General features: G+C 44.6%; 1 protein-coding gene across 1 annotated transcript in view; it reads right to left on the bottom strand.

The window, feature by feature from the left end:
• PCLO (piccolo presynaptic cytomatrix protein) overlaps positions 1-24,416 on the bottom strand; it is a 167,384-nt gene that overhangs the window by 15,952 nt on the left and 127,016 nt on the right. The window contains exon 20 of the mRNA XM_063134321.1: positions 20,400-20,467. Coding sequence (XP_062990391.1) covers positions 20,400-20,467 — 68 coding nt within the window. The remainder of the gene's footprint in view (positions 1-20,399; positions 20,468-24,416) is intronic.

The raw sequence follows: 24,416 nt of genomic DNA, 5'->3' as shown, positions 1-24,416 counted from the left end.
GCACCCCATGCCCAGGTACGCTGGGGTGGGGGTGGGAGTGGGTGAAAGCAGCTCACCTGCCTAGGGCGCAAAATAGTCTGGTACCGGCCCTGCTGCTCTTGTGCAATTTTATCCTTAAGACCATCGATTGATTGAACCTCCTGACCCAAATCCCACCGATAATTTACACCGGTGAGCAAACTGTCTTTCTTTTTCTTGCTTGTTTCCAGCCTGACAGCCTACCCGTAGGACTCTTTGACTTGCTAACAGGTCTCATGTCACGATTTTGCCATTATCCCTCTCCCTTCCTTCTCCATTTGTATTCATTATGGGAACACAACAAAAATGATTCAAGCTTGAAGGGAGTTCAATAAGGTGGTGTCCCGGCAGACTGTGTGTGAAAAAAAAAGTAGGGATGCATGAACTATACAATCTTTGCCAACTCCTACACAAAATGTCCTGATCTGCTCCTGTCGGACCACTGTGCAGACTGAAAATTAGCCATAATCTTCTCATTTCGCAGATCTCTGTTGTGTCATAGTTTTTTGTAGTTTAAATTGATCAAAATACGGATTTAAAATACATATTCTGAGAGAAAAATCTGCATCCAAATAATCTGAAATCTGCATCGCTCTCTCCCTCTCGTATTTCCTCCTTCCTCACCCTCTCTCTGCATTCCTTTCATCTCCCCTGCCATGGTGTTGATGAAATCTCATCCTCTGAGGCTAGTGCCAATGGGGAGTTTCCCCATAAGGCAAATCACCATTTCAGAAGAGAGATTTTCCTTATTATTATTATTATTTATTTATTTATTTATTTATTTATATAGCACCATCAATGTACATGGTGCTGTACAGAGTAAAACAGTAAATAGCAAGACTCTGCTGCATAGGCTTACAATCTAATAAAATCATAGTAAAACAATAAGGAGGGGAAGAGAAGGCAAACAGGCACAGGGTAGGGTAAGCAGGCACAGGGTAGGGTAAAACTAACAGTATAAACCACAAGACCACAAGACCAGAGAAAAGGTTTAAATTTCCACTCCGCACCTACTATATTCCTGATCATTTATCAGCCCTCCCAGCTGATGTTATTTGCCTTTTTAAAAACCTGCACATTAAGTGCAAAGATGCCATCTATGTCACATGTAGTTTGGCCCTTGTTTTTAATTATCTGTTTCTGTTCTGGGTCTTAGGTAGGGTGACAATATGAAAAGGAGGACAGAGCTGCTGTATCTTTAACAGTTGCATAGAAAAGGGAATTGCAGCAGGTGTCATTTGTATATATGGGAAACCTGGGGAAATTTCCTCTTCATCACAACAGTTAAAGCTGCAGGAGCTATTCTAGAGTGACCAGATTTAAAAGAGGGCAGGGCACCTGCAGCTTTAACTGTTGTGATGAAGAGGGAATTTCAACAGGTTCTCCATATATACAAATGACACCTTCTGAACTTCCCTTTTCAATACAACTGTTAAAGATACAGGAGCCCTGTCTTCCTTTTCATATGGTCACCCTATCTTAGGCCTAATCTACACCAAGCAGAATATTGCACTATGAAAGCGGTATATAAAAGGCAGGAGCCACACTACTGCTTTATAGTGGTATTGAAATGCACTGACAACTGTTGGGGCTTATTGACACATACTATATACCACTTTCATACCGCTATATCCTGCTTGGTGTGGCTCCTGCCTTTTATATACTGCTTTCATACCGCTTTCATAGTGCAATAGACTGCTCGGTGTAGATTAGGCCTAACACACACATACAGACATGAGAATGAACCTGGTCAGGTACAAAGAGAACTCTGCAAGCATTGCCAGGAGATTGCATAACCAACTGTCCATTATCTACTTTGATGACAGACACAAGCCCAGGTGGCTGGTGCTTATTCAGACTTTGTGCTAATAATCTGGAGGCTTTTGAAATTCTCCCTCCTAAACAACTACTCAAGGAACAAGAGCTCTGTGCTCCTTTGCATCTGGCTCCTTTGCATTTGAAATCATGGCTTCAGGCCCATCATAAGTCACCGCATTATGTTAGAACTGATTATAAATGATAGCAGCATTTCACAGATTTTATGATGTTTGGGGAATTCATTCAAAATGTGTAAAAATCCAAAGAGAAACACCTGGAGGACAGTATTGTCCTGTCAAATTCCATGAGCGTGAATTTCACCCATGCAGCATGGTGCTGCAAGGCCCCCAGCTTCTGGGAAGGCCAACCACTAGCCAGTACGTGTAGGATTGCAATGCATGCACGGGAAAAAGAAACAATGTTGTTGTTGCTGTTTTAAAATTAAAATATTTTAAGATTTTTTTAAAAAAACCGGGGTGGGGAAAGGGGGAACTGGATGGGAAGAAAAATGTTGCTTCCTTCTTTCTTGACCAGAAGTCAAACAATGCAGCTGGGACAGCCTAAAACCAAACAGTTGGCAATCCTACTCAAGCCTCATTAAGGGGGAATCCGCATGTTGTACCGAGACCGCTTCTAAGCGACCCCAGTGCGACGTGAAAGCGATCGTGTAACTTGCCTTTGGAAGAGCCGAGGAAGAGACGTCCTTGCCGCCGCCACCACCCACAGACCTCCTCGCTAGCTGGGATGGAGAGCTCGGGGGAAGAAGGCGGGGTGGAGAGCTTCTTCCGCTCTCCACCCCGCCTTCTTCAGCTGAGCTCTCCTCGCCGGTTGGCGAGGAGGTCTGTGGGTGGCGGCGGCAAGGACGTCTCTTCCTCGGCTCTTCCAAAGGCAAGTTACACGATCGCTTTCACGTCGCACTGGGGTCGCTTAGAAGCGGTCTCGGTACGACGTGCGGATTCCCCTCAAGCCTCTTTGTGGCTTAAAAAGCTCCCTTTAAATCCAACAAAAAATTAAGCACATTCCTAATATTAAAGGTCTCTCAAATTTGTCTTGTTCTCACCTATACTGAAACACACAAAAAACCCTTAAAAATTTTCGGGTGGGGAGAAGAAGACAAGCAAAACACTGAAGTCATCCAGATTCATGTTCTGTCACTTAATCATCACATCTGCCTGGAGAACTGTATAGCAGCTTCAAATTTAGATCAGTTTCATCCTGAATCATTGTGAACTTAAAAAAAAATGTATCTGCCTGCGCACAGAGCTCAGTGCACATGTGCGTGTGTGTTCATACACACACACACACACACACACACACACACGAAACCAAGAAGAAATAAGAAAAGAAGTTAAAAGCGCTAGTTTTTATTTTAAAAAGAAATAGTCACACACCTAGAGGATTTTTTTAAAATATTCTCTGCCTTTCAATAATCCTCTTTTCTGGGGTAGGGTGACCCTATGAAAAGGAGTACAGGGCTCCTGTATCTTTAACAGTTGCATAGAAAAGGGAATTTCAGCAGGTGTCATTTGTATATATGGGAAACCTGGTGAAATTTCCTCTTCATCACAGCAGTTAAAGCTGCAGGAGCTATACTAGAGTGACCAGATTTAAAAGAGCGCAGGGTACCTGCAGCTTTAACTGTGGTGATGAAGAGGAAATTTCACCAGGTTCTCCATATATACAAATGACACCTGCAGAAATTCCCTTTTCAATACAACTGTTAAAGATACAGGAGCCCTGTCCTCCTTTTCATATGGTCACCCTAGTACTGTTGTATGGAGAAATAAATTCCAGTTCTAGAGGGCGGGGTTTTTTTTGAGGGGGGGTTACTTGGGCAAGATGCCTTCACCTCCTCCTTGCCCCTATTAATGCTGCCCTTTTCATTGCGGAAAAACCAGCCAAGAATCCTGTGGTACCAGCTTTCATGGGCCATACAGATACACAACGTGGACTAGAAGGAGGGAGGTTTATTTATTTATTTAGAACGTTTCTGTCCTGCCTTTCCTGCATAGTGCATGGCAGCTTACTTACACGCATGATAAAACCTCTGCAACCTATTTATGAGTACATTTGTGTGTGCACGTGTGTGTTTCATACAGTGGGGCAAAAAGCCCCCCAAATACAAAACGTGTGTGGTACAATTTAGTGCAGAGCATGGATTAATTCAAGATCCCCTCAGAGTAGTAGGCTATAGAGTGCATCCAACTAGCAACCACGAACAATAAATCTGCATAGCAAGAAATATAGTATTAACACCCATAAAGTGGGGCTATTACTTTCTGCCGGTGAAAAAGCTACTCCCGACAGTTAATCCCAAATTCAACAGGATTGCTTTTGCTAATGAAAAAAAAAATCAATAAAACTGCAAATAAAAAAGGGAATCCAGGCCACCGCTGTTTACTTCGCTTCGCCTACCGCCAACCCATCCCTGCCCACGTGCAAAGAGCTGTGCTTGTGTGTGTCTGCGTGCCTCCCGTTTCGCATGTGGGCTAACCAACTTGATTGTGCTTAAACGCCTTGTCCTAAGATATCACCATGCATCGTGACTATTATGCAGTACTGCTTAGCTCTAAAGCCCCAACTTAAATTTATTACCTCTCATTAAAATAAAAACGCCATTTTCCAAATCTTTTTTTTTTTTTTTAAATCTGCTTGATGGTCAAAGCTTTTTGTTTCTAGCTCACAGAAGTTGTGTTTTTGGAATATTCGCCCCCTTGCTCCCTTCCACTGCTTTAGGCTTCTTGCTTGTACATTTTTAGCTCCTATATGCCGGCAAACTCAAAAAGGAGATTAAATCTGTTCTGCACTCCCCCACCCCACCCGCCCCTACTGTCTGGAAATGAAAACAGTAGCAACAAAAAGCTCCTTTCAGAGACCATCCATTTTACTGTCAACAAGAAAGAAAGGGTGCTTCAGGGGGAAAGGCTTTAAATATAGCAGTAGCCGTATCAACAACTTAGCGTTGCTACATGAAAACAGGATCTGGGATGGAGTTTTGCTGCAGGGGGCAGAGGAGAGTGGAAAATCTTTCTTCCTGTAGAGAATTGTTAATCATGTATGTTAGTTTTTACTACGCATGAGGTTTGGCCCCAATTCCTAAAATTGGGTGCTGCAGCATTGATTTGATCAATTTGGGTAAAGGGGGGGGGGCAGAGGATAAAAGGTTTTTGGCTATTTGGATGTTCCATTTTCTTGGCTTACTTATAGCGTGCTTTCAGGTGAGGCCTTTATGGTTCCCCTGCTTTCCTTCATTCATAGAATTTTATTGGTGTGTGTGTGTGTATATATCCAGACAATTACATGTGGATAAACGGAGAGGAAGAGGATTATGTACACCGCCTTGGGTTCCTTGAAGGAGAAAAGGTAGAATATAAATTTGGGTGACCATATGAAAAGGAGGACAGGGCTCCTGTATCTTTAACAGTTGTATTGAAAAGGAAATTTCAGCAGGTGTTATTTGTATATATGAGGTGCCCTGCCCTCTTTTGTATCTGGTCACTCTAGTATAGCTCCTGCAGCTTTAACTGTTGTGATGAAGAGGGAATTTCACCACGTGCTGCATGCATACAAATGACACCTGCTGAAATTCCCTTTTCTATACAGGAGCCCTGTCCTCCTTTTCATATGGTCACCCTATAAATCCAATAAATAAATAAATAAATCCTCAATTTGTAACTCTCCCGTATTTTCCCACCGTTTCTTCCATCTTTTATTGTTGCTGGGGAATATGGGTGGGAGGGTGCTGTTGCACCATGTCCTGCTTGTTGGTCCCTGGCCGATGGCTGGTTGGCCACTGTGTGAACAGAGTGCTGGACTAGATGGACCCTTGGTCTGTTCCTGCATCAGGGCACTTCTGATGTTCTTACGTTCTCTTACCACAGATAATCCGTAAAGCAAGAAGGATGTATTAGCCACACAATGCCACCTTTCTGGAAGCACTAGGAGCGTCCATCTGGAAGCACCCAGAGTTTTATAATCCTTCTCTTTATGACCCTTCACTCATGACTGTTCTTATTGGTACATGGGAGACATTTTACGCGGCCTTGCAGAAATTAATGTGTATCATCTGAATGCACACTTTCCGTGGAGCTCGGATTATCTGGGGAATCCTGCTGTGTGTAGTAACTAAGCTGTGTTGCAAGATACCCTACATCTTCTATTCATTTGGAACTACAACCCATTTCTCCACACGAGCGATTTATTGCACTCTCATGACTGGTCACTCATGGGAGTTTGTGGGTCCTTTTCATGATGTTGTCAACATCTGCTGCTTCTTCCGCCCTTTACAAGCGGGAAGCTACCATTTTATAAACTTCTGTAATAAATCTGAAGGCTTTCTTCAGATACGTTAAGAGTAAAAGAGGAAAGAAATGGTGGTTCAGCTGCTTAATGAGAATGGCGAATTGATAACAGATGACAAAGGAAAGGACGAAGTGCTCAATTCCTACTGTGGCTCAGTCTTCTCCAAAAAGTGGGTCTATGACCCCCCTGGAAAAAGTGAAATACAAGCTGAAGGGGCAGGATTGCATTTTGAGATTGATAATCTGTATGCCGCCCTGTGATCTTAATGATATAGGGTGGGATACAAATGTTTTAAATAAATAAATAAATAAATAAATGGTCAAGGAACACCTAATTTCTTTGAATGAGTTCAAATCTCCAGGGCCCGATGAACTGCATCCTAGAGTAATAAAGGAGTTGGCAGAAGAACTCTCAGAACCACTGTCTATTATCTTTGCAAAACTCCTGGGCACTTGAAGGACCCCAGGAGTTCATCCTGAATGCCTACTGGAGAGGGAGAGATCACATGGTCTCCAGTAGGCATACAGGAAAAACTACCAGGCTCCTCCAAGTGCCAGAGGTGTTTTTAATAATAATAATAATAATAATAATAATAATAATAATAATAATAATGAAAGAAAATCCCTCAGCAACTGAAATTCTCCCCCTCCCTGCAAAAGAGGCAGAAAAAATGATGCCTCTTTCATAGAAAAAGTTCCTGAAAATAGGGAGCAGAATTCAGCACATTATTTAAAATAAACATTTCCCTGTACATGTTAAACAACTGCAAAGGGTTTACAGCATTCAGAACATCAGCCATAAACGGATGTCTTGGTGCTAATAGAATCCCAAGACCTTAAACCATTGAAATGTGGTGTGAATCAGCCGAGTATCTTCTTGCTAAGTAAGTTAATGAAAGATTAGTTCTTGAGCTCATATCTTCATTTATGAGGTTAAAGGCACCAAAATTAAATTTAAATGGTTGGTTTCAGGTCAGGAACTAATGCCTTGCGCAGCGCCATTCCAAATGGCAAGTTCAAATAGTTAATAAAGTCCGTCATGTGATTCTTCTTTTACTGAAATGCTATGAGAAGCAAAAGTGGAACCAAAATACAGCAAAGTGTGTAGAGTTAGAGGAAAAAATGGAGCCATATAGTATTTCCTGGAGAAATCTGGAGGAAAAATGGATAAGGAGAATACCGATGACGGAGCAATGTACAAGCTTTCTTCCATTTGTACAAACAACATGTCAGAAACTGGTTATTTTTGAAATAAGTCCTGATCTTAAAATCATATACTACTGACAGTCCTCAGAGAAGAAGTTCACCAAGGGGCAAACAAAACTCTCTGGTCCTGAAGAAAATACACAAAAAATGGGTTATTCACAAGCTGTATATTATCCTTTTCCCGACTGATATGAAATTTCAGGGAACTTTTACAGGCTCTGTTTCCTCCTGAGGGGAGAATTCTAAGACATACAATATTCTTGTTACATTTGCCTACTTATAGGGTGACCATATGAAAAGGAGGACAGGGCTCCTGTAGCTTTAACAGTAATGTAGGAAAGGGAATTTCAGCAGGTGTCAATTGAAGAGGGTGAAATTCCCTCTTCATCACAACAGTTAAAGCTGCAGAAGCCCTGTCCTCTTTTGTATCTGGCCACTCTACTATAGCTAGTGTAGCTTTAACTGTTGTGATGAAAAGGGAATTTCACCCTCTTCAATTGACACCTGCTGAAATTCCCTTTTCCACTTTACTGTTAAAGATACAGGAGCCCTGTCCGCCTTTTCATATGGTCACCCTAGCTTACTTATAGCGTGCTTTCAGATGAGGCCTCTATGGTTCCCTCGCTTTCCTTCATTCATAGAATTTTATTGGTGTGTGTGTGTATATATATCCAGACAATTACCTGTGGATACACGGAGAGGAAGAGGATTATGTACACGGCCTTGGGTTCCTTGAAGGAGAAAAGGTAGAATATAAATTAGGGTGACCATATGAAAAGGAGGACAGGGCTCCTGTATCTTTAACAGTTGTATTGAAAAGTAAATTTCAGCAGGTGTCATTTGTATATATGGGGAACCTGGTGAAATTCCCTCTTCATCACACCAGTTAAAGCTGCAGGTGCCCTGCCCTCTTTTGTATCTGGTCACTCTAGTATAGTTCCTGCAGCTTTAACTGTTGTGATGAAGAGGGGATTTCACCAGGTTCCCCATATATACAAATGACACCTGCTGAAATTCCCTTTTCTATGCAACTGTTAAAGATACAGGAGCCCTGTCCTCCTTTTCATAGGGTCACCCTATACTTACAAGTATGCAAGCTGAAGAAGCAGGTATTGAGATAGGTGCTACGTAGAACTGAAATACTATCAGTTCCTGAAAAGTAACCAAACACCTTTGCACCTTACCAAGGCTGCTTCTTCCTAGCCAGGTGGTGCTTCTACAAATACAGGACCCAGCAAACATTCACAGCAGGCAACAGAAAAAATATGCTTGCTGCTACCCCCCATGCATCTGCATTCCTTGGGACTGCTCTGGAGAGAGCATTGGAATGTATGACCTGGCCCTGTGAATACCAGCAATGGCAGCATTTTTGTTTTGTTGGCAAAGGTAAAATGCTCCTTAATTGTGAGGGATGATTGCCAAGTGTCCTGGTGTAAGAAGCTTGGGGAGATCAATTTGAGGTGGATGGACTAGGAAGACAGTCAAGCCAGCAAGTAAAGGCAGGACAGGAGAAATTTTAAAAAATAGATTTTGAGTGTTCTGACTTCATGGGTCTTCAGAGTTACTAAGGCTGTTTCTACACCTGCCTTCCTCCCCCCCCCCTGCCCCGGGATTGTCCTGGGATCATTCCTGTGCATCCAAATGACACACAGGGGATCCTGGGAACAGGCAGGGATGATTCCCCCGTTTCCCTGGGATAATCCTTAGGTGTAGAAAGGGCCTAAGAATCCATTGGTTTGTGGCTGATTCCTCCTCAGTTACTTTTTAATGCATAGCGTATGTCTTTGCAATTAAAAGCAATATATCAGAAAGCAGTGGAGGCTGTCGCTGGGTTTCAGACAGAACCAGTTGGAACTCTAAAGGACCTGTAGAATTCTGACTGGTTCTGACTGAAACCCAGAGTGGATTCACCACCCCACTGACATTGGAGCCACCAGCCTACACTGTCAGAAAGGAAACACAGCCTGTACAAGCCAATGCATAAAGTGGCTCAGCTGCACTTAAGCACCTCTATTGCCTGCTTTCTATTCTTCTGCATCCCTCTCTCTCAGCACAAAATCAATTATTCAGTGACAGAGATCAACCTCACGGATATTTTTTTCCCTTACATATTTTGACATTGATTCATCTGAGGTTGCCATGAGGCCTAGACAGCAGATGTGACCCTGTATGGGACAGCACCAAACATGAGTTTATGTTGATAAAGGGAAAATATGTTAAAGTAGCTATGGGAGCAGTGAGGGAGAGGATACTGCGATAATATGCTTCTGTTTTCTAACTACTGCTTCACAACTTTTGTATACAAAACCTTTGTATACAAAACATCTGGGCTGGATTAATCGTTCCGCTAAATACCCTGTAAAGCCCCACGCAAACTGTGTGCCATGTTACAGTTATGTGATAAAGCCAATTTGTGAATAATATGCCCATTATTATTCCCTGTATTAAGTTTAAAATGCCTCAGTGTTACTGCTGTGGTAGCTATGCTCTCAAGTCATGAGCAAATCTAAAAACTGGTAGCTGGCCTAGTAAATATGGAAGTTTAGAGAACAATTCTCTATGCTGTAGCAGGTGCAGGAATAATAGCAGAGAGGATGGATGCCTGTTCTGGTCTATGGGTTTGTTTGCCTACCTATATGAAGCCATTTCAGTGCTGGCAGAAGTCTGCATTATGCTACCTCGGCCGTTGCTAGATGATGGGTTAGCCTCGTGCGAGCCCCGGGCTCGCCCCTGTGCATCTAAATGATGCACAGGGGATCCCGGGCTCAGGCAGGGGTAACCCTCCCTTGGCCCGGGATAACCGGCACCGCTTTTGGCCCGGTATTTCCCGTGGTCTCGGGCTGAGCCCAAGACCGTGGGCATGTAGACCAGTCCGCCGCTTTTTCCGGTTAACGCATTTACTCACGAGTAGCTGGGAAAAGCGGCGGACGGGGCGCAGGACTCCACAGGAGCACTGCGGCCATCAGGGCAGGGTGGGGAGATCGAGGGGGGGGGGAAATTGGAGCGAGGGGGCAAAATCAGAGCCAGGGGGAAAATGGAGCTGGGGGGGATGGGGGAAAAATCAGAGCCAGGGGGAAAACAGAGCCGGGGGGATGGGGGGCAGGGGGGAAGATTGGGCAGGGGTGGAGTGGGGAAGCTCGGAGCCAGGGGGAGAAGATCAGGGCAGGGTGGGGGGAATCGGAGATCACAAGGGGAATCGGAGATCGTGGGGGGGAATCGCGGCCAGGGTGGGGAAATCAGGGGCATGGGGGGAGCTGGGAACCCTGTTTTTAAAAACAAAAACGCCTACCTTTGCCGCTGGTGCGCTCCTGTGCACCCAGCCCTTTAAGAGTGAAACAAAATGGAGGACACGACGGGGCTTTCCTTTACCCCGTCGCGCCTGACGTGTGGATAGGAGCAACAGCCTGCGCTACTTCTAGCATGGGCTGGCCCCTCCTCACCACCAGATTTTAAGGTAGGTCTAGCAAGGCCCGTTTACTCAGAAGAAAGTCCACTTTAAGCACTCCAGCCTATATTAATTTGCTTTTACTCAAGCCATCTGATGATGAGACAATAGGACTATACAAGTGTCATCACCTGCTGTTTTAAAGGACATGATATATTGATTTATAGGACATCTAAAGAAGGTCTTTCAAGGTTTTTTGCAATCTCTGGCTTTGTGCACTTTTGGACATGACTTTGAAACTAAAAATAGATATTCAATCACCATTGTCGTTTGTGCTGTTAGAGACTTCAAGATGGCCAGTTTTCTCTGCAAAGTCTTGGATCAATATCCATTCCTCTCAAATCAATGCTTGTATGGTTAGTAACTATAATGCTGTATTGATTAAAATGATACTTATAAGGTAGGACATGATTTAAAAAGAAATTGGAATTTTTACTGTACATCAGATTTATTTTAGAGACAGTAGATTGTATAGATGTTAATGTAGCTCACCATCTAGCAGCCTAAGTTATTTTCATATCTCATTGTTCTTGTGTTAACTGTTAAAACTGTTTTGAAATTAAGTCTTCACCCATCCCCCTGGAAATATTAAACAATAACTTCTAAATTGCTGCATTTTTAAAAAAAACTTTAGTAAAATCCAAAGACCCTGTTACTTATTTTGAGCCTAATTGTCTTACTACACTACCCAGTAAGAAAGTTGGCAGGCTCAATAAGTAACTTCCAGAGGTTAAAGAACGATTTTTTGGCAGCAATGAGTACAAAAGAAGGAGGAGCTTTGATGGCTAGTTTATTCACTTCCCTTTCCTCTAATGGTACAAGCTACAAACCTGTGCCATCACACATCCTAATCTCAGTGATCCTCGCAAACAAATTGCAAGAGGGCAGAAGCAAAGCATAAATGGTCTGGCATATTCTTTAAATTTCAAATTCTACATTATGGCAAATTCTATATTATTTCAAATTCTATACTGTAGTGGATGCAGACACTCTTGAAAGCTGGCACCGTGTGTGTGTTTGTGTGTGTTTATAAGGACGGATCCGTATCTACAAGAGGAACTCCATGGGATGGCATACAAAGAGTCCAAAGAGGTTCTAGCTGCAAGGTGATTTTAAAGGGAGGGAAGAATTGAGCACTGAGCAGGGGGTTGGACTCGATGGCTTTATAGGTCCCTTCCAATTCTACTATTCTGTGATTCCATGATTCTATAAGAGGGGCAAAGCTGGTGGCATCACACTTGGGATGAGAAATGGGTGCAATGAAGGATGTGGTTGGTTCCTCACCATTTGCTGGGGAACATGGGTGGGAGAGTGCTGTTGCACCATGTCCTGCTTGTTCATCCCTGGCCGATGGCTGGCTGGCCACTGTGCGAACAGAGTGCTGGACTGGATGGACTCTTGGTCTCATCCAGCATCAGGGCACTGCTTATGTTCTTATGTTCTTATTGAGAAAATAAGAAAAGCCTAATAAAGCAGTTGTGATTATGATCTTGTGAGATAGGTATGTGTGTGTGTGTTAAGGAACGTTAGTTTGACATGCTTGCAGTGTTGTAGTGCAGCCTTCTGTACTTTTTATTCCAGGATTCCTGACCATTGGCTATGCCGATTGGGGCTGATGGGCGTTGAAGTCCAAAACAGCTAGAAGGCAACAATGTAGGGAAGGCTGCTGCAGTATATTCCTTTAACCGGGGGATGTTTAAGTCAAACAAACAAACAAAAGAACAGGTTGCTTAGCTGTAACTGTCGTCTTCGAGTGGTCATCTGTGCAGTCACACATATGGGCTCGGCGCCTTCGTGGAGGCTGACCTCGGAAAAAAACTTCCATAGCGAAGAATCTTGGCGGGAACCCCTCCCCCGCCACTCTGTGCGCATGTCCGAGGGGTTCCCGCCTAGTCCCTCAGTTCGAATGAGACCTGTCGCGGCCTCTGTAGGAGGGATAGTTTTGAAGTGTATACACGACTTCAAATTCATGAAGGATATAGAGAAAATGTGTTTCCACCTAGCGGGGTAGGTGGGTGGGTTGTGTGACTGCACGGATGACCACTCGAAGAACCACAGTTACAGGTAAGCAACCTGTTCTTCTTCATCGTGGTCTCTGTGCATCACACATATGGGCGATTAGCGAGCTCACTTACCGGTGGTGGGTAGGTGTCTATGTTAATTGCAGATTGACGAGAGCACGGCTCTGCCGAAGGTGCCAGTCTCTTCGAGCCCGAATGTCAAGTTTGTAATGTCTTACAAACGTCGTCGGCCTTGACCATGTGGCCGTTCTGCAAATGTCTTGAATTGATACTCCTCTTTGAAAAGCAGATGAAGTAGCCATTGCTCTCGTTGAGTGGCCTTTTACTGCCTTTGGAGGTTCCAGTCTTGCTAGTTTATAGGCTAACTGGATGGTCTGCACTAACCAAGAGGATAGTCTTTGCTGCGATACAGGTAGGCCCTTTTTGCCTTGGCCATAGCATACAAAAAGGTGATTGCTACGACGGAATTGTTCCGTTCTTGCTTTGTAAAAGGCTAATGCTCGTCTTACGTCAAGCATGTGCAGTGTTTTTTCTAGTTGTGTCACTGGGGATGGAAAGAATGCTGGTAAAATGATGTCCTGGTTGAGATGGAACGTAGACACCACCTTGGGCAGGAAGTGCATGTCAGGCCTGAGTACTACCTTATCTCTGTGAAAAATGAGGCAAGGCTCATCTATGCGAAGTGCGCATAGCTCACTGGCTCTTCTGGCCAAGGTGATTGCCACCAAGAAAACTACTTTCCATGTAAGTAGCTGTAAATTGATTGTGGCCAGCGGTTCAAAAGGCTTTTGAGTTAGCTGATTCAACAGTACTGAGAGGCTCCATGCGGGGCATGGTGCCCGCATTGGAGGGATCAGATTTTGCAGTCCTTTTAGGAATTGTTTTACATTGGGGTGCGAGAAAAGGGTGTGTCCTTCCACCTGCTTGTGAAACACTGAAATAGCAGCTAGGTGAACCTTAATTGACGAAACTTGCAGCCCCTTGTCAACTAAACGCAACAAAAATGACAGGAGTTGCTGAACTGAGCAGTCTGTGGGAATGAAACCCTCTTCTCTCGCAAATTGTGTGAAAGACGCCCACTTCCTTTTATATGATGCTCGTGTTGAAGGTTTTCTGGATGCCTCCATAATGTCCTGAATCTTCCTTAAGGTGGCTTCTGTTACTGAGGTTGTATTCTCCATGCTGTGAGATGGAGACTGTCCAGGTCTGGGTGCTGTATCTGACCCTGGTTCTGACTGAGTAGGTCCCTCCTTGTTGGTAGCAGATAAAAATTGTGGTGCGATCTGTGTAGGAGAGTTGTGAGCCAGCCCTGTCTGGGCCACCACGGTGTTAGCAGAATGCCATCTGTGTCGTCCACTGCTATCTTTGCTAAGACCCTGGTGATGAGCGGGAACGGGGGAAATATGAAGTAGAGGTGGTTGGACCACGTGTTCATGAAGGCGTCCCCCATCGATTCCCGTCCAATTCCTCCTCTGCTGCAAAACAGTTTGCAGATCCTGTTGTCTTGTGTGGCAAACAGGTCGATCTTGGGTTGTCCCCACCTCGCAATGATGTCTGCTAGGACTGTTGGGTGGATCTCCCACTCGTGGGTTGTGGTGGTTTGTCTGCTGAGGAGGTCTGCTAGATGATTGCTTTTCCCTGGAATGTGTATTGCTGTTAAGGATATCTTGCGGTGGATACACCATTCCCATATAATCAGAGTAAGTCTCGTTAGTGGGAGGGATTTTGTTCCTCCCTGTTTGTTTATATAATATATAGCGGTTGTGTTGTCCGAGGTGACTTTCACGTGGTGCCCTTGGAGATGCACCTTGAACGCCTTCAGTGTTTTCTGAACTGCCCGGAGTTCTAGCAGGTTGCTATGCGCTGCTCTCTCCTTGGGCGTCCATGCGCCCTGCACTCTGAGGGGTCCGCAGTGTCCTCCCCGCCCGGATTTGGACGCATCCGTGGTTATTGTCTTTGACGGTGTGGAGATTCCGAAAGGGATTCCTTTTGATAGGTTCCTTTGTCGTGTCCACCACTGAAGTGATCTCTTGACTCCTTGTGGCAACCTTAGCTTGAGGGATCTTGCGTCGTGCCATGGTTTCAGAGTCCTTGTAAACCAGAGTTGTAGGTGTCTCATCTTGAGTCGTGCGAATGGTATGATTAAAACAGTTGATGCCATGAACCCCCAAAGTCTTTGGAGGTCGTGGGCATAGACATATCTCTGGTGTATAATTTTGAGTGACAGTGTGATGATGGTTTGTGCTTTTTCTTTTGGCAGGAACACTTGACCGGATGGGGCGAGCAGTATTGCTCCAATGAAGAGGATAGATCTCGTTGGGTCTAACTTGGATTTCTCTTCGTTTATTATGAACCCCAAGTTGCGTAGCAGATATAAGGCTTGTTCTATGTCTTGGAGTAAACTCGCTTTCGAATGGCTCACCAACAACCAGTCGTCCAGGTACAGGTGCACATGGATGCCTTGTTTCCTTAGATGCGCGCACACCACTGCCATGCATTTTGTGAATACATGTGGCGCTGTGGACAGCCCGAAGGGAAGGACGGTGAATTGAAATGCCTTCCTTCCAATTGCGAAACGTAGGAATTTTTGGCTATGTTCGTGAATGTCTATATGAAAATACGCGTCTTTTAAATCTATGGAGGCAAACCATGCATCCTTGTTTAGTAGGGGGAGGATCGTGGTTAGGGATATCATCCTGAATTTTTTGGGTGTTATGAACGAATTTACATCCCGAAGGTCTAAGATAGGGCGGAGCCCTCCATCTCTTTTCGGGATGGTGAAGTAGCGTGAGTAGAAGCCTTGATTTCTTTGCTCGAGTGGGACTGGTTTTATTGCTCCTTTTTGCAGTAAGGAGGCGACTTCTACTTTCAGGGTGTGGGAGGGAGGTGTTATTCTCACTATTCCTGATGGAGGCATGGAATCGAATTGTAGGCGATAGCCATTTTGTATGATGTTTAATACCCACTTGTCTGTGGTTATCTGTTTCCATGCTTGCATCTCTGTAGTGAGTCTGCCTCCGAATGGGGTCATTTTGGGTTGGTGTCGTGAGTTGGTTATCCCTGAGTCAAAGGCGTCGTTTGTCGTTGCCAAACTTCCTGCGTTGGTAACGAGGTCTTGATGATCCTGGGAACTGACGTCTGTTCTGTTGTTCTGGTTGCTGCTGCTGCTGCTGCTGCTGTGTTCTGAACGCTGTTCGGTTCGGCTGGTATCTGTTAGGGTCAAAGGTTTGTTGACGATACCAGCGTCTGGGCTTGGGTTGTTGTGCTGGCCCGATGCCCATTTTCTTCGCAGTTGTCTTTGCTCTTTGGACTGTGTCCATCTCTTCGTCGGTTTTAGCGTTGAACAGCCCTATTCCATCGAATGGGAGGTCTTCTATGCGAGATCTTGATCCTTGCGATAAGCCTGCGGATCTCAACCACGCGTGCCTCCTTAAGGCGATGGCACCGACCATTGCCTTGGTGCCGCAGTCCGCTTGGTGCCTAGCTGTGTGTATTTCTTGTCTTGCCAACCTAGTGGCTTCTGCTTGGAATACATGAGCTATTTATTTATTTATTTATTTATTACATTTTTATACCGCCCAATAGCCGAAGCTCTCTGGGCGGTTCACAAAAATTAAAACCAACTAAATATAGCTAGTTCTCTATAGTCGTCAGGAAGATGGTCGCAGAGAGTTCCCATCTTTTCCCACAGGAAAAGTTGGTAGCGTCCCATGGTCGCTTGGTAGTTTGAAACTTTTAAGCTAAGTGCTGCTGAGGAATACGCTCTGCGTCCCATCAGGTCAAGTTTTCGTCCTTCCTTATCTACTGGAGCTGAGTGCGCTCTCCGAGTGCGACTCTGAGTCACTTCTACAATGATTGAGTTAGGAGGGGTGTGTGTGAAAAGAAATTCCACATCCTTTTCCAGGATCCTGTACATATTGTCCAGGCGTTTTGAGGTTGGAGCCATAGACGCTGGGTTTTTCCATGATTGCTGTACTGTCTGTAGTAGCGTTGGAGAAAATGGGATTGCCACTGGTGCGGTAGCTTCCGTGTGAATCACATCAAATACTGGGTCTGTTAGTCTTTGAATTGGCTGGTGTGTTTCCATGCCTAAAGATTGTGCCATTCTCTGTATCTGATCTGCGAAATGTCCTAGGTCTTCCGAAGGGGAAATGGGTTCGTTAGGTCCTACAATTGTGTCTGGTGAGGCTATTGACGGAACCTGGCGACGTTGGTAGTTGTGGTGGATCTTGGTTGTCGGCATCGTGTTGTTGGCTTGGGGCTGGCATCGGATCCCACGTCGGTGGTCGAGAGATGGTTGCTTCCGGTTGAGAAGTCTGCTCCGGTCCGCACCTCGATGTCGATAGGATTGGCCTCGACATCGGCGGTGGGGCTGGAGGTAGAAATGTATGTTCTTGTGCTGGGCGACCAGTAGGTGTCGCTGTTGGTCTGTCATAGAATTGATACCTATAGCGATATTGCTCGTCCTGCCAGTCGTCCCAGTATTGGGGCGGTCTTGGGGGCAGGGGGTGACGGGATCACCTGTCCCAGTCATCATGCGGGGAGCAGGGTCGGTACCGTGGATAGGGATGGTGACGTTCGTCTTCTCGTCGGTACCGACTTCCCGCAGAGCGTATAGACTCTGGAGGGCTATGTGTTTCCCTTGCTCTGGTCTCGTCCAGTGATTGCAGTCTGGAGATTCTGGGCGAGCGTGAGTTTGTTGCAGCTGGTAATGGGCTGAGATGTTGTCCTTGCCTGGGTGGGGAGTCCCGGATCTCGCCCTCCAACGTCGACGTGCGCGCTACGGTATCGACTCTTGGTGTCGACATTGGAGGCGCTATTGGTACCGACGCCGGTGGCGCCGTCGACGTGGATGGTGGAGTACCTGGCGGTGTGGCTGTTTGTCTAATTCTTTTGCTCTTTGCAAGTTGATCTCCTGAGTGTTTGCTCTTTCTCTTTTTTGACTTCGTTGTCTTTGGTTGTCTAGCTTTTTTCGACAACTTCTTTGCTAACGATGTTGCTAATACTCTCCCTGGAGTCAGTGGGGTACTTTCTTCCCTCCCTGATCTCGTGGGTGAAATGGGAGTAGGGGCTTGCAACATTTGTTGTGTAGCGGGAGCGGTTGGTGCCGTCATGGCTGGGCTGTCCACCGCTTTTAATGCTCTGCTCCAGAGCTCTGCCTGCAGCTTGTCTGCTCGATGTTTTCTCGTCTGTTCCGAGAATGCTTGGCAAGCCACGCACGCTTCGACCTTGTGTCCTTCCCCTAAGCAGAGGAGGCACAAGCTATGGCCGTCCGAGGGTGGGAGTTTGCTTCCACAGCGCGTGCACTTTTTAAACGGGGCCCGGAGGGCCATGCGCCCTAAGGCGGCGATCTAAGATCGCAGTTCACAATAGAAGAAACATTCCTGATCCTCTTGTCCTTTATTTGAAAACTTTGGAATGGAATCTAATCTTAGCTATTTCTTTGTGTTGCAGATTTACCGACGATACAGCCACGATGGCGGTCGAAGAACTGAGGGACTAGGCGGAAACCCCTCGGACATACGCACAGAGTGGCGGGGGAGGGGTTCCCGCCAAGATTCTTAGCTATGGAAGTTTTTTTCCGAGTTCAGCCTCCGCACAGGCGCAGTGCCCATATGTGTGATGCACAGAGACCACGATGAAGAAACATGACTTAAGTTACAATCCCCCCCCCCATATTGAAGAAAACGAAAGTCTGTGTGAACAAGTTATCCTGAGCTCTGAACCTGTTTTGTTAATGTATTAGTAGCCAGCTCCATCTCTTGGGGTTATTATTTTGGGGGCTCATTCTACCAGGTAGGGCACATCTGGGAACATCTTTTGGTTGGAATACAAAATCTATTTGGTGCCTATATTCTAAAGTTGTCACCTGATTTCACATAAAGCTAAACTTGACAGAGGTTTTGTAAGGGTAGATTTTTCCATGAAGCACTGAAGAAACCTGTCAAAATCAATAAGGGTTCTGCCAGAAACTACGTGCCATTTTAGGCTTATCCAAACATCTTGCCACTAATAACTGGAGGATGCTGAGAAGGCTGTAATGTGTACAACAAGAAATGGTCCATTCAACCCTGATCTTTATAGTAGTATGGATTTATTAATCCAGGAGAGACAGCTGTAATTTATGCAAGATGTATTTTGGCTTCTGGAGCAACTGAGATTCTGCCAGTATTTATAGTAGGTGACAATACACAAGTTTGATACACATACTTTCCCCACGTACATGGGTCACTGTCCTCTATTTCTCCTGGGTTGGCTGAACCAATGATTTAAAGCATCATTAACTCTGCATGGGTAAAATGAATCAAATATATCTCCAGGAATAATAATTCAAAAACTGAGACCATGTTAATTACCATCCCATCTCACCTCAAAACTGATACCAACCTTAAATTTGCCTTCATTTTTTGTAGGCATAGTGTTACAAACGGCTACTACTTCAAAGCACAAAGGTGCTCTTATATATACAGAAATCAGTGCACATGGAAGTACACATCATACATTATTTCTGCATTGTTATTTTTGTTTAGAAGCTAATCCTCAATATTTTATTGCACTCCAGTGTCACATTTGAGCATGATTAAAAATGGGCTGGTAGGGGAGTCAGGCAAATGAAGGGGTGGGTTTGCCCTATACACGTAGGGTAGGTGTCCCCAACATGGTGACCTCTAGATGGTTTGGACTTCAAGTCTCATCAACCCCAGCCGACATTGCTGATCATTTAGATTGCTGGGAATTTCAGTTCAAAACATCTGGAGAGCACCAGGTTGCGGAAGGTTGAAAAAGGCTCAGTTTTCAATCTTTCTTTGAGAACAAAGTCAACTGATCATAGTCTGGGACACATCTCAGAAATGGCAAATTTATGATTTTTTTGAACCTGCCAGGAATATTTGACCCAGGCTTATCTATTCTGAACGAAAGTGGGTTTTTGAGTTCATAGGCAAAGATCTTGTCCCGCTGTATTATGTGATTATGTTGAAAATGCCAAGAATTAAACCTGGAAATGTTTGCATAATAAAACACAGGCTCTCACATTTTCTTATCATTCCAGAAACTTGGAATATCCAGGACAGGGAACCGATTTAACCCCCAAATCCAATAGCATCCTTGAATAATTGAATTTGCTTTCTTCTATATAGTGAATGGCTGCTATTCATTCAAAGTGGGAAAAGAAAAATGTTGCACTTAGAACCAGCTTGTGGTTGCGGCAAAACCTGTCTAGCTCCCTTAACACTGGATAGCGCAGCTCCATCTCTTGGGGTTATTAATTTGAGGGCTCATTCTACAGGGTGGGGCACATCTGGCAGGGTTCTCAAAGGAGGTGTGTATGTGAGCATGCATTGCAGCATTTCCCTGGATGGAGCAGAAATAGTAACGATTGTGTACAATTCCCACTAAAGGAAGTATCTCTTTAATGAGCGACCTTTGGTTTCAGAACTTGTAATTCTCACTGCTGTCACTCCTAGGAGCAACGTCAGGAAACAACCGCCGAGTAAACAGAGCTAAGTTTTTAAAATAATATTTTCGGCGCTTCTGCATAGCATGGAAATGTCAACAAATAATTTCTATGAACTTTTAAGACAGGGTTACCTTCAGCCTCGGTTAATCCCACTCCTGACTGCTTCACTGGATCTTGCCCATTCTGGTTCATCTTTCCTCTGTTGAAAAATTCAGTTGAGCAGCTATTAACAAAGTTCTCCACTGTGAATGCTGCAATGTACAGATATAGTGAACAACGAAGACGTTTACAGGTTTATGCACATTGAAAAATTCATTCCCTGGACTCCGCAAGCCATGATGAAGGTTTTCATCATCAGGCAAGGGGGATTTCCGCAGAACGAAAACACACCCCTCTACACACCTGCATATGCATTTCCACATGCAGATTGGCATTTAATTAATTAATTAATTAATTACACTTATATACTGCCCCCATAGCCAGGGCTCTCTGGGCAGTTTACATTTGCTGCATGAAGCCAGCTTTCACATACAGAGGAGATCCATCAGCTGCAGCTTGATGCTTTCATGCAAAGAAAATAGCTTCCGTGTGAAGGGAAATGGAGAAATCTCACACCTTGCATTATGAAGTAGACTTTCAGCTGTTTAAAACATTCAGCTTGTCAGTAATAGGTTGTAACTAATGTCATTCTGCTGATGGGAGCAGTACCATCAGTGGAAGTGGAAGGGGGCAATCCCCCCTCCCCTCACAGCTCCCTGCGTCCCCTCAAAATCTGCTCTTGAGGGCTGAGAAACCCCCAAGAGCAGTTTTTAGGGTGGTGCAGAGGACTGTGACAAGAGGGGAAAGGGAGAAAGCCATAAAGACATTTTTTAATTTATTTGCAAGAATTATATACCATTCTCAATTATTATATTCATGTGGTAGAGTGCGGGAGCAGGCTTTGATTGTGCGTGGGCTTACGCCACACACATTGTCTTACGTGCAAGCTTGGCATTTGTGCATAGAATATACACACACGAACAATTCACCAGACATCCATTTTACCTCCACCCTCATCAGTAGGCAGAAGAATCACACATTTTGGACAAATACCTGCCATTGGTGTGGTGCTGGGTATGCTTGCACTAAAACCTTAGGACTGCACCCCACCGTGAGAAGGATGTTAATGTCGGACTAAAAGCCTGAATTGGGCCTTCATGTCACAAGTTTTGGATCAGAGGTATAAACATGTCTTATTTCAGGGCAGAATCCCATGGGAAGCTTGCACCTCCGATGATTCTCTTATACTCCGCCAATTCTGTTTCACAATTGGCCGCCACCACTTGCGTAATGTCGATACAGCGCTTCTAGGCCAACCTGAAATGAGCGGAAATGCTCATTTCTGGAAGAAGGCAGAAATGTGGGGCTTGTATAAGGGAACTCCATCAACCTGCCTCCTTCCAGAAATGAAAGCACTAAATCTCCCTTGCATAAACGATGGGACCCACTTGCACAGTGCAATCTGCGGGACCCTCCATGTGTAATAGGGAATTGCCGGGCAAAAAGGAATTGGCAGGCGCATAAATGCCTGATTGGATTCTGCCCGAGGTGTACAAAGTTTCAGCATTTTATCTGTTGTGGAAGTACCTGCTCAATTTTCATATCCCCACCAGTGTGTGAAGTTCAATTATCTTTCTGTATAAAGATAACCAGATGACCTTAATCCAAATATTTTAGAATACGCGTCCTCTAAAACTTCCTGAAGCTATATTACGTTATTAGGGATTAAAAGAAAATAATTACACTCCTAAATTGTAAAGTATGATTAAAACTTTTTTTTTTTTTTTAAAAAAAAAACTTTAAGGAATAATCTGTTCTGATCGATAGGCAAAAAGAGTCAATGATGTTTTTTAATCAAATGGAACTTTGCAGCAATAATTTTCTTCCAGAATTATTGAAGAGGAAACGTAGAAGAATAAGATGAAGGATTTCTTTTTTATCTCTGACTGCCATAGCAGAATAAAGTGCTGCTCTTATATAGCAAGCCAAGAAAGAATTAATGCATTGTTTGAGTGTGTCTGGAAGAGAATCTCCTGAGGCCGGGTTTTGGGCTTGTTCCTTTTATAAACTTTAGAACAAGGGTACAAAACCTCTTTCAACCTGAGGGCCAAATTCATTTTGGAGAAGCTCTCAGGGTCCGCATTTCAGGGGTGGGAAGGGCCAAGGCAAAGGTGGCATGGACAACACCCACCCCCACCCCCACCCCCACACCAGCTTGTTTTAATTTAAAGTTCTTGCTTCCAGTAACTCAGCTTTAGAAGAGGCATTTAAACATTTTAAAATTTGGAAACTGCACAATTGAACTATCAAACAACTAGTGGTCAAGAGGAAGGGGGTGAGGCAAGGGGAAGAACTTTCTGGGGGACACCAGAGGGCCAGATTGGAACCACTGGAGGACTGGATTTGGTTCTTGGGTTCTGCAACTTTGCATCAGAACCTGCGGCAAAGAGGTTAGAAACAGCTCTTCAAAACCAAATGGAGGAGCTGCAAAAACACACATCGAAGAGAAAGATTTTGCCAGGGAAAATTGTCTATACTGGGAAAGTGAATCCAACACTGCGACCGCAACTCCTTTTACTATTGTCTCAATTGGGACAATACTTCTTGGGCATGGTTTAGTCTGAGATTTGCTTCTGACCCCTGCAACAGCTTCCTTTGGGAGTAAGACGACACTGTGGCATTTCTCATGGCCCCCAAATAGCACATTTATTAGGCAGCCGGGGCCATTTGTTTTAAGATGTTTAATGTTTGATACTAGGTCGTCCACACAATCATCAGCCTAATATCTGGATGCTAGCCAGTTTTTGAGTTGGAGATGAGGGCGGGGAGGGGACAGAGAGCTCTCTCAAGCTGTTGCCTGTCTGAAAGCAGTCCCCACACCCACAAACTCTTTCGCCCCTCTCCTCTTCACTCTACTGGATTACATGTTAGGAGAGGCATTTCAATCTTTTAGAATGGTGAAAATCCCGGCAAACCACCAAACAACCATTGGTCCAGGAAAAGTGGCTTGGGTCTAGAGAAGGGAGAATGGCTCTTCTGGGGAACCCTGGAGGATCGGATTTGGCCCGTGGGCCTGAGGTTTTCACCCCTGACTTAGGGGAAAGCCTCTTCCCCTGGGAAGTTCCTTGTCTGTAGATCTTCTTATAGAATCATAGAATAGCAGAGTTGGAAGGGGCCTACAAGGCCATCGAGTCCAACCCCAAGCTCAATGCAGGAATCCACCCTAAAGCATCCCTGACAGATGGTTGTCCAGCTGCCTCTTGAAGGCCTCTAGTGTGGGAGAGCCCACAACCTCCCTAGGTAACTGGTTCCATTGTCGTACTGCTCTAACAGTCAGAAGATGCTGCTCAGAGGTCTTCAACTGCTGGAGATTCGTTTTGAGAGCTGCATGAAACAGACCCCTTTTCTTTTGTGAACTGTTACTGGATGGCATAGAAATGTAGTAAACACACTGTACTGTGCCAAGTGTGTGGAATATGTTAGCTGGGGAGGTTCACCAGGCTTCTTTGTTGTACAGATTTATATTGTTGGCTAAAATCTTCCTGTTTCATCCATCTTTACTGCTTTAAAGCGCTTTAAAACAGTTTTGAAAACAGTATATGGAGTGTGTCCTGGCCCCCAACAGTTGTCAAAACTGTTATAAAGTGCTTTAAAGCAGTAGTGTAGATCCTACCTATTTTATTATAAGATTTCAATATTGTCCCTCAGCTGAGGTTAAAGGGTGGTTTAAAACAAACAAACAAACTCCAAAATAAAATACAATAAAAACTTAAACAGTCTGTTTTTTTTAAAAAATCATTAATACATTTTATATGGGAAAAGAATCTCATACTTCATTTTTCATTTGTACCTGCCCGGACCTTAAGAACATCTACAGGGGCCCTTTTCTGTGAGCCCCTGCCAAAGGAAGTGAGGCAGGTGGCTACCAGGAGGAGGGCCTTCTCGGCTGTGGCACCCCGGCTGTGGAATGAGCTCCCCAGAGAGGTCCGCCTGGCACCTACACTGTACTCCTTTCATCACCAGCTGAAGACCTTTTTATTCTCTCAGTATTTTAACACTTAATTTTAACTTAAATTTAAATTTTACTGTTCTAACTCTGTATTTTAATC

Source organism: Elgaria multicarinata, chromosome 9 (assembly GCF_023053635.1).
Source record: "Elgaria multicarinata webbii isolate HBS135686 ecotype San Diego chromosome 9, rElgMul1.1.pri, whole genome shotgun sequence".
NCBI classification, from domain to species: domain Eukaryota; kingdom Metazoa; phylum Chordata; class Lepidosauria; order Squamata; family Anguidae; genus Elgaria; species Elgaria multicarinata.
This window is presented reverse-complemented; position numbering and strand designations above follow the sequence as displayed.